This window comes from Pipra filicauda, unplaced genomic scaffold (assembly GCF_003945595.2).
Source record: "Pipra filicauda isolate LSUMZ 115617 unplaced genomic scaffold, ASM394559v2 scaffold126_size2276778_pilon, whole genome shotgun sequence".
In the NCBI taxonomy this organism is placed as follows: Eukaryota; Metazoa; Chordata; class Aves; order Passeriformes; family Pipridae; genus Pipra; species Pipra filicauda.
In genome coordinates, this window is record NW_024103729.1 from 2,035,150 (window position 1) to 2,044,912 (window position 9,763).

A 9,763-nucleotide genomic window follows, 5' to 3' on the forward strand; every position below is an offset into this window, starting at 1 on the left:
GTAAGAAAAAGCAAGCAAATAATATAAAAGAAAACTATGAAATTCAAAGTTGTATCTATGACTAAAATCACACTGTACTACACCTTACTGAAAAGCAATTTATAAAGTTTTCAGACTAATAAGAGATTGGAGCTTTCATCTCCTGTTCCTCCTCTAGGTTAGTACAGTATTCTAGTTTAACACAGCAATAAGCACCAAGATGCTGTAATTACTGCATACACACCAGCAATCAAGTGTAAGCATCCAGTTCTGGTTGCTGCTAATACAGGATGAGTTATTTTATTACATTTCACCAGTTTGTTTGGAACCCAACTCGTGCTGTGCATCCAACTTAGCACAGCTCTAATTCAGAGGATGAAGGAGTTACCTATGAAGTAACAGTGGGCTCTAACTCCTAATACAATGTTCTCAACTTCAAAATATTAATTTCTTATCACCTGAAAAATTCTCAATTTGAGAGGGAGGAGGCATGAGTGTTATTTGAGGCCTTTCTCTCCCCAACTGTGTTTTGTTATAGTGAGATTTTCTTCTTCATTTCCTCTGTAGAGTACTAACATCATTGTTCTCATTTAATGAAGTTTCAGTTTTAAAACTTCAATACTAGAAAAAATTGCATGAATCTAAGGTGTTTTATCAAATGTTTTACTATGCAACTAATACTTCTTTTATTATCGGGTGATGCAAGTATATAAATTTAATAGTTCTTAAACAGAACACAATAAAAATGTCTGCCAAAACATCATATTTAACAGGTCTTGTTTCTAAGCATGGCAGTAACTTTTAGGGTTTATATGATTAAAATATCAAAAATTGGACAGCAAAGTCTTTCTTTTTCAAAGATATGCTGGGTTGGGGGGTTCTTTTTTGCTCATCAAACTACTGTCTATTTTAAGGTGAAATGTTTTCTCCTTTAATCAGTACAGTCTCTTTAACATTATTCTCTGAAGGATTACTCAGTTGAGTTTGTTTGGTAATCAATCTCAACTGCAGACAGGAAAATTCTGAAAATTTTATGAATCTGACTACAGCAATTACAGATCAGGAAAAAAGCAAATGCCACGTATTTTCTTTTCATGCAGAAGCATAAGGAGGCTTTGAAACAATGTTCTGAAAAAGTAAAACTCCCTATTTAAGTTTGCCATGTGAGAAATATGCTGTTCCTCACCTGGAAACATCTGGAGAGACAGCTCAAAGAACAAACATCTACAATAAAACCCCTGGAAACATGAATTAGGAAAACTTGCAAAAGTTTGAGCAGACTTCCTGGGTTTTAAGAGGAAGGTTTAATGTCACCTCCAGATAACTGAAGCTGTCGCTCAGATATTCTGAACGATGTAGCTGCAGTGATGCTTCAGTATGAGCTTCAGTTTTGAGGTACAGAAGCACCTACATCCCTGCAGCTTTGTTAGCATGACTTTTTTGTTTGATTGTTTTTAAGGCTGTAAGACAGCAGCAGAATCTACAGGTCAGTGCTGCTCAGGAAGGCAGAGCAAACCATTCTCTGTGGGTACTGGTTACAGTTCCCAGAAGAATTTCAGGAAAGAATGAGGCCTATTCAGGGGGACATCCCACAGCATAGAAAACTCTCATACATGGAAAAGTTCCGGTCCCTTCATTCTAGAAACAGGTTTTACCAGAAAGACACTAAGAGCAGAATTCCACCAGTACAGTCCAATTGCACGTCAGAAGTAGGAAATGACATAGAGAGCAAGTATAAAGCAGATTTCTTTCCCTTGAAAACAAGCTGGTAAGAAAAAGAACGTTATGATGTCTAATGGAATAGAATAAAGTACCAGCGTTTCAGCATGCTCCATTTTAAAAGCACCATTCTACTCACAAGCCTCAATTCTGTCTTCTTTCAACTACTCTTATGATTTACACATTGCTGTAACATCTGAGTAGTTGCCACAAGTCAGGTCTCATTTTAAAGAGGTACAAGCAGAAGCACATCCACATCTTGTTTTTATTCAGAACTCGGGCAGTCTTGTTATCATACCCATTTAAAAATTGAGCTTACCTTAAAGATTTTTCAACTACTTGTGTACGAAAAACTTCTTCTTGGTCCAAGTTTATGGTACAGAAAAAGTCTCTCATTTTGTTGGGTACTAAGTGTTTGGCATCATCTGTAAATAAAAAAAAATTACTGCAAACACTGAAGGGGGAAAACCCGCAAAATATCAGGTACAATAATTTCACAGCTTAAATGTGTCCAAAATTAATGTTTCCATTCAGTTAGCACATGCATTTCCATATTAATTTTCAATTCATAAGCTCCAAGAGGGCACAGCAATTGCTACATCCAGCTTCACATGGAAGGAGAGTCGCCAGGACGAGACACACACTGACTCACAAGCACCACTTCCTGCAGCACCTGCACTTTCCCTTGAGAGGTCTCATCTCGGGCTTGACCCTGCACAGCTTGCTAAATCCCAGCAGCCTGAGGTGATGTGGCATTAGGACATAACACCAAGACATGATCTGGTTGAGCTACTGTTCACTTGGTATTTTCTCTGCAAAGACTTTGGCTGAAGGAAGCTGATTAATAAGAACTTGCCCATCAAATCGTTATTTCATTTTCCACAATGAGTAGTGGATTTAAAGTTGGCTGAACCTTTGAAAATACACCAGTCATGAGTACTGTTTTACTTTTTCCTAACTGTCTGGTCTAGTAGAAGGGGGAAATAATCACCTCTTGACTCATTGTAATAGATAAGAACAAGCAGAAAAGGAAGTTTCTAATGAGAAAGAAAGATTGTCAACACAAGAATACAAAGATTTGCTGGGTATTCAGGCTAGGCCACTGCAATAACAGGCTGGACAGAAGGCAGCCCTCTCTGGAAATGGTTGCTCCTAAGCAGTCACAGCTAGAACCAGTTCCCAGTGTTCAAATTGGAAAGCTCTTCTGAGATCTGAATGCCACAGACATCGACATCAAGTTATAGTAACACTGTCCTTCAGCTAAACAGTTATTTCCCCCCCAGATAATTCCTCCCCCTCTGAATGTTTTTGAAGACAAACAGACCCTTCTCAGCTTTTATTCTGCTAAAAACCTACAAGCTTTTCTGGAACTCTCTCCTGGGAGAGGCTCCTAATTGGTGAGCAGTCACTCTCTGTCCCTGTTCCACTTCGCTGTCTAAACCACAGGCAACCAGAACTGTGTTACTCTGCATTAGGTGTGAGCCAGGACCTTTCACATCCTTGCCTGCTACTGGAAATACTTCTCCCAACAAAATGTGGAATCAGCATTATCTATTTATATAAGACATTAAAAAGTAACAGGATGAAAACTATGTCAAAGTATTGAATTTTAATAACTTATTGTGTCTGAATAACAAATGACCTTTCAGAAATCAGTTTGAAACTAGATTTGAAATGTCACACATTTCTTTTTAAAAAAAATGCAGATATGAAGTACAGTGGAGTAAGCTGTATTGCTAATGCTGTTAAGATGTAAAATCAGAGTTCTGTTTTTTCTCTTCTCCACAGTCTTTCTTTGTGTGTGTGTTAAATGGTTAATTTAAGTTAAATTGTTACAGTCTTGAAAGTTAAGTAAGTAATGTCCAGCATTGCAAGGGCCACCTCAACTCTATCAGAGCAGAGAACATGACAGTTTAACAGGAACAGAGACTGAACCTCATACATGATGTTTTCCAAGTCAGGGATATGTACACTGATGGAAAGCATGAACAGACGCTTAAGGAACTTCCACAGTTAAAACTTGTGCTCTCAGAAGCATCAATGAGCTTTTCATCAACTCGGGTGTGGGAGAGGAGGAAGTATACATGAAATTTCTGAACACTACACTTAATGTTGACAGATTGACAGATATGAACAGAACCTGTTCTTAATGCCATTACACTCCAAAAAGGGACTAAACTCAAAGTCACCCTCAAGTGAGATATTGCAGAAGAACAGAGAGAAGCATCAGATTGAACATTGCCTTAAAATTTGGTGAACTATTTTTTTTTAAAGCTAATTTAATAAAACATACGAAATACAAAAATCAAGTAATGAAAAAGGCTGGTAAACCCTAGAGAGCTCCTGACACCCTAAGTTTGCAATTAATAAGCATGAACTATGTGTCAGCTTCCCCTGATAAGAATCTTTATTTCTTAGTTAACACTCCGTAACTTCACCATCCTATTTTCACATATAATATTTAAGATATAACATTATTTAATCATCACTGTAAAGGCACCATACAGTGGACTTTGAAAGGAAATCATAGTCTCATGTTTTGTTAAGAGGAGTTAAAATTAAATATTTCTACATAATTCACTATTTTTATGCCTACCACAGTTTTTCTGTACTAAAAGAAACTTTTTACACAAGGAAACAGAAGAGATGTAAGTTTTGATTTCCTAATGAGATAAAAACCTTTATTTTGTAGCCCAAGTGTCTGGCTTTAAGGCACAGACAAATTTATTGAGGTTTTTCGTAGGCAGAGGATGATTCTCAGTTCTGAGTTAAAAATAACCTCAGAGCACTTGCTCTGTACTTCACCTGACATGAGATTTCACATCTTTTCAAACACCATTTCTGTGATTGTGGGAGACTTTTCATCCATGTAAGTGGTCCAACTTTTCCAAGGGGTTTATCTGCTTTAAGAAAAAAAGGCTCAAGTCTTCGATTACACTAAGTTTTCCTTTTTCTGAGAAACCTAAGGCTATAATGATGGTTGCATAAAAACCAAGTATTAACAACATCAGATATCTGTTTGAATGTTTGGATTTTCAGTGCATATATGGAACATCCTTTGTCGAGTGAAAGTGTGCAATTAGTGTACATCTTCCAAATTTCTTTGTTATGAGTCCCTGTCAGAAGACATTAATGCACATAAACGCCAAAGCATTTCCTCACAGGATTAAACATTATATAGAACAATTAAATCCACTCCAGGAGTGCAGCATAATCCAAGATAACCAAGCAGTGCTAAAATCCCAGTCTAAGTTTGAAAAAGAATGCATCCTGACTTTTGTCAAATGAGCTCTAGGAGATGACAGGGACATTTTTCAAGTGCTCCATTAAGACAAGTTTCAGTAAACAATCAAAAAATCAAAGCAACTAAAAACACCTAAAATGTACTACCTAAATGCCACCTAAAAATGTACTACTGAATGCCATAAATGAAAACAGAAGCTAATTCTACAGCTTAAAACATTACACTGCAAGATATGCCTAAAGCTACAGACATCCACAGACCTCTGTAAAGCAGCTTTGCCATTACCGCGACACATAAAATAGAGCCACCAAAAGAGTCGTCATAAAGGAAAGACAAACTTTCAGTGGATTTTTGCTGAAAACCTGCTTAAGTGTAATACATTTTCCAAAGATATTATGGGGTCTTAAACTGGTAAGACCAGTTCATCCTGCCTCTTACTTGAAAACCAGAGGCAGGAGACTGGCTGCAAAGACTGACGCCCCACAAAACCGGGGCACCAGGGACTGCAAATGTCGTCTTCCTCAGTATTTTCACTGCTACGTAATGGCTACTTAAAACACCTTTAAGTCCATGTCTCAATTCTAAATCCGGTGTGAGGATTTGTATAACATCACTAACTTTAGATTTTACTGCCTATTTGTGTATTGCAAAACAGTATAAATAACAACTCACTGCAGATGGTGTTTTCTATACATGCAGAATTTCACAGAACTGACATTACCTCATTAAAACTACCATGCTCTCTCATGCAACACACATGAAATGAGTCAGTGTCAAGTCCTGTAGTAGTTTAATTGCCAAGAAAGTTTAGGCACAGAAATGTATTCTACTTGTAAGAAATGAGTTACAAGGAATTCCTTCAGACTATGAACTTCAGCTTTCCAAAGTGAGGTCTGCTACTGCTAATCCCTCCAGATCAAGGGGGATTACATTGTTACATTTGTTTATTATGGTTCATTTGAGGGTTTTCCCCTACAAACCCCAGTATTAAAATACTAGCAAGAAGCGAAAATAAAACAGTATTTGTTGTGCAAAGAAGCCAAAAGAGCATCTAAGCATCAGAGGATTCCCAAACTTCCACAGCATATTTAACTCATCTATTTTTAAAAAAGTTTTTGTTTTGTAAGAAGAAATAAGTGGCTTCACAATGTGATTTTCACACTATGTCAAGACATCTTTTATTGCAGCTGTTACTTCCACTCATTTTCCAAATGGTTCTTTTACGGGTTCATCTTTAGCAATCAACTTCTTATATATTCCCTGGGAAGCAGGGCATAGTCCTCTGTTTTCAAAGCTACGATACAATCAGACGCTCAATCCAGAACACACAAATGGGACAATAAAACTAGTTTCAGTGTAAGTCTCAAGACATTTTGAGTTTTGCCTTTTAATTCTTAGTGGAAAGCTTTTATCAAGTTGCTGTGTAGTCCAATGTTGACAAAACATTATAATAAAAAATAGGAAAAATAGTGTCAAAAAATAAGTCAGCTTCAGTTACCTTCAGTAACCTACTTTTTATGTATTTCACAGGAAGCAGGTCATAGCATTCACAGGACTATGACCTGCTTCCTAGGGCATACATAAATAGTTGGTTGCTGAAGATTACTGAAGGCAGGTTAAGAAAGTTGGGGCTGTTCAGTCTGGAGAAGAGCAGGTTGTGTGGAGACCTCACAGCAACCTTCCAGTATCCCAAGGGGGCCTACAGGGAAGCTGGAGAGGGACTCTTCCTCAAGAACTGCAGTGATAGGACAAGGAGTAATGGGTTCAAACTGAAAGAGAGGAAATTTAGGTCAAATATATGGAAGAAATTCTTTACTGTGAGGGTGGTGAGGCGCTGGAACAGGCTGCCCAGAGAAGCTGTGGATGTCTCATCCCTGGAGGTGCTCAAGGCCAGGCTGGATGGGGCTCTAGTGAAAGGTGTCTCTGACCATGGCAGGGGGGGTTGAAACCAGATAATCTCTAAGGTCTCTTCCAACTCAAACCACTCTATGAATTCATGCCTTAACCCCAAACCTAACAGTATTCTTTTTTAAAGGCGATCTGAGGTATTATTTCTGTGCTAATTGCTACCAGCAGGTCTCGGTAAGTGTGTGCTCAGCCTCGCATACCCAGCAAGGCTCTACCACCAACACACCAGAGCGAGAGCAGCACCAGCCCAGGCCCTCTGCTGTTTTCATGGCTCAGTCTATTTACTGAAGACTACGCCGCATGACGGTATTTAAGTAAACACGACTCCACTCCTCCACCAAAACTAATCCTTCAACATGTTTTCACAACCGGTTCTCAACCCCAGCGCCGTGCCCGAATCAACCCGTGTCGCTTCATTCTCAAAAAAGCCGATGGGCTGCGTGAGAAAGGAAACAAACGGGCCGCGTCCGAGCGGAATGAATGTGTTCCGATACCCCGAGGAAGCCGCCGCACATCCTGTCTCTGCCCCTCGCTTTGAAGCTCTCCCCGCTCCCCGAGCGCTCCCCAGCGCTGCTCCCCAGCGCTGCTCCCCAGCGCGGCCGCGGTTCCCACGTTACCGCCCGTGTGGGCGCCCGCAGTCAGCACTTCCGAACCACCAAAATAAAGCCACCGGCCCCTCTCTCCGCCCCCCTCCGCTCGCACACACGCTGCGCCGAGGCACGGGAGCACCAGTGACCGCTTCCAGAACAGCCCTCCACCACCAACTTCCTGCACATCACGCTAATTTCGCAATTTCTGCCTGACAAACAGACTCCGGTGCCCGAGGTCCGGGCGGGAGGGGGCATTTCTGCTGGCTCAAGTGAACCCTCGCCGCAACGGATGCTTCCCAGCCCCTGCGGGCCTCCAGCGGCCCCGCCGCATCCACCCATGCACGCACGCATGCATCCACCCATGCACGGCCCCATCCCGCCCTCCCGGCCCCGGCCCCGCGCAGACCCCGGCCCGGCCCGCACGTGCCGCCGCTCCCGCCACAAAGCCCGTTCGCGGGGCCGCCGCAGCGCAGCCCGACCCCGCACCGACCCCGCACCGGCCCCGCGGCCCCTCCGCGCCCTCCCGCCCCCACCCCGCCGCCTCCAGGGCCGCCGAGCCAGCGCCCGCCCCGCCGCGCAGAGGGAGCGGTGGAGCCGGGGCAGGAGCGGGCACCTGAGCGCGCCGGCCGTGGGCACCCGGCTCCGCCACAGTGCCGCACTTACAGATCTTCCCCCGCAGGTTCTGCAGCACCCGCACCTCGTCGCCGCCGTCCCCGGCCGCCATCGCGCCAGCGCCGCCGCCTGCGCAGTGAGCGCCGCGGGGGCAGGGAGGGAGCGGCCCGGCCCGACCCGGCCCCGCCCCCGCCGCCCGCGGGAACCACGCACCGGCCCGGGCGGGGGGTGGCCGCGCCTGCGCCCTGGCGGCGCCTCCCGCCGGGCTGTGCGGGGGCTCCGCCCGGGGCCCTGCGGTCCCGCCGGGCTGTGGGTCCGAGGACCTGTGGGCCCGCCGCGCTGTGGGTCCGAGGCTCTGCGGGCCCGAGGCTCTGCGGGCCCGCCGCGCTGCCGGGCGGCTCCGGAGCGCTCTGCGCCCGTGCGCTCGGCCCGCTCCGCGCCTCCCCCGGACCACCCGCTCCTCTGCGGGCACAGTCAGGACGAGAGGACATGGTCTTAAGCTGCGCCAGGGGAGATTTAAGTTGGACATTAGGAAGGATTTCTTCACAGAAAAGGGTGATCAGACACCCAGGGAGGTGGTGGAGTCACCGTCTCTGGAGGTGTTTAAGGACAGACTGGACGTGGCACTCGGTGCCGTGGTCTGGTTGATGGGGTGGTGTTGGGTCATAGGTTGGACTCGATGATCTCAGAAGTCTTTTCCAGCCTAACGGACTGGGTGACCTGTGCCTCCCGGAGGGGCAGGGGCTCGGCAGCCCAGCACGCTGAACGCGGTGTTCGCCGCGCTGAGATGGGTCACATCGAACGGCCAGGACAAGTGGCGTGTCTGCCTGCTTTGGTTTGGGGTGCACCGAGCGCCTGCCTCTGTGCAGAGCACGCCGTGGGCTCCGTCGGATCTCTGCTGCTCTCACTGGTTCACGTTTGCCTGTTCAGCTGTGTAAGAAATGCCGTGAACCAAGTGTGAAATGCTCGTCTGCCAGCGCTGCCCCAGAAGCAGGCGTCTCACTGCCTGCAGACTGCCATGGGCAACACCTCCCTCAGGCGTCCCAGGGTACCCAGAGGTGTTCACAGGCAGGCTCCAGCGGCTCACCGCCTTCAAGAATCGAAGGGTCTTCACATTTTATAGCAACGTTTCTTGTAGACGCAGATCCTAATGTGAAACTCTGGGATCTGGCTTATATAACACCTGGACTTGGCCCCAGTCTGTATTGGTGGTGGACACCTGTCTTGGGCCTGCATAATTCACCAGCTGCAGGTGTCACATCCACTTCGGTGTCACTGAGGGTCAGGCTGAGGGTACATCAGCTTCCAAGCCTTTAGGTAGAGTCTAGTTCAGCAGGCTAAAGCTGTTTCAGAAAGCAGCATAGGACTAGGGTTCTTCACTTTGCACCTAAAAAGCCCTCTTCAGTCTGTCCTGTTAAAGGGAAGTCTGCAGGCCAGCATCTGTCATATGTCTCTTAACTGAAGTCCCCTGCTGTGGTACTCTGACCATTTTTCATTTCTGCACGAATCTTGCCGTTACTACTATGATACAGCATTGAGCCATATAATCTGACAGCCACTGCTGCACCTCATTTCTTGGTGGCTTTTCCTGTGTCCAACTTCTCACCTGCTGCTCCCTCAGCTGTGGTGACGTTCCTTCCTCATCCCCACACTCCACACGGTGGTTGGGGGATAACAGATATGTTTAAAGGTGGTGGGCAGGGAGTGGTGG

The 9,763-nt window shown here is 45.2% G+C and overlaps 1 protein-coding gene across 2 annotated transcripts in view; it reads right to left on the reverse strand.

Annotated features, from left to right (window-relative positions):
* Window positions 1–8,211, reverse strand: part of RASA2 (RAS p21 protein activator 2) — a 46,524-nt gene extending 38,313 nt beyond the window's left edge. Inside the window, exons 1-2 of one of the 2 annotated variants that reach the window (XM_027739387.2) lie at window positions 8,104–8,211; window positions 2,018–2,123 (exon numbers count right to left, since the gene is read on the reverse strand). In XM_027739387.2, the coding sequence (XP_027595188.1) occupies window positions 2,018–2,123; window positions 8,104–8,164 (167 nt within the window). In that variant the 5' untranslated portion in view covers window positions 8,165–8,211. The remainder of the gene's footprint in view (window positions 1–2,017; window positions 2,124–8,103) is intronic. The other variant, XM_027739404.2, reaches the window with a different exon arrangement.
* Between the last annotated feature and the right edge of the window lie 1,552 nt (window positions 8,212–9,763).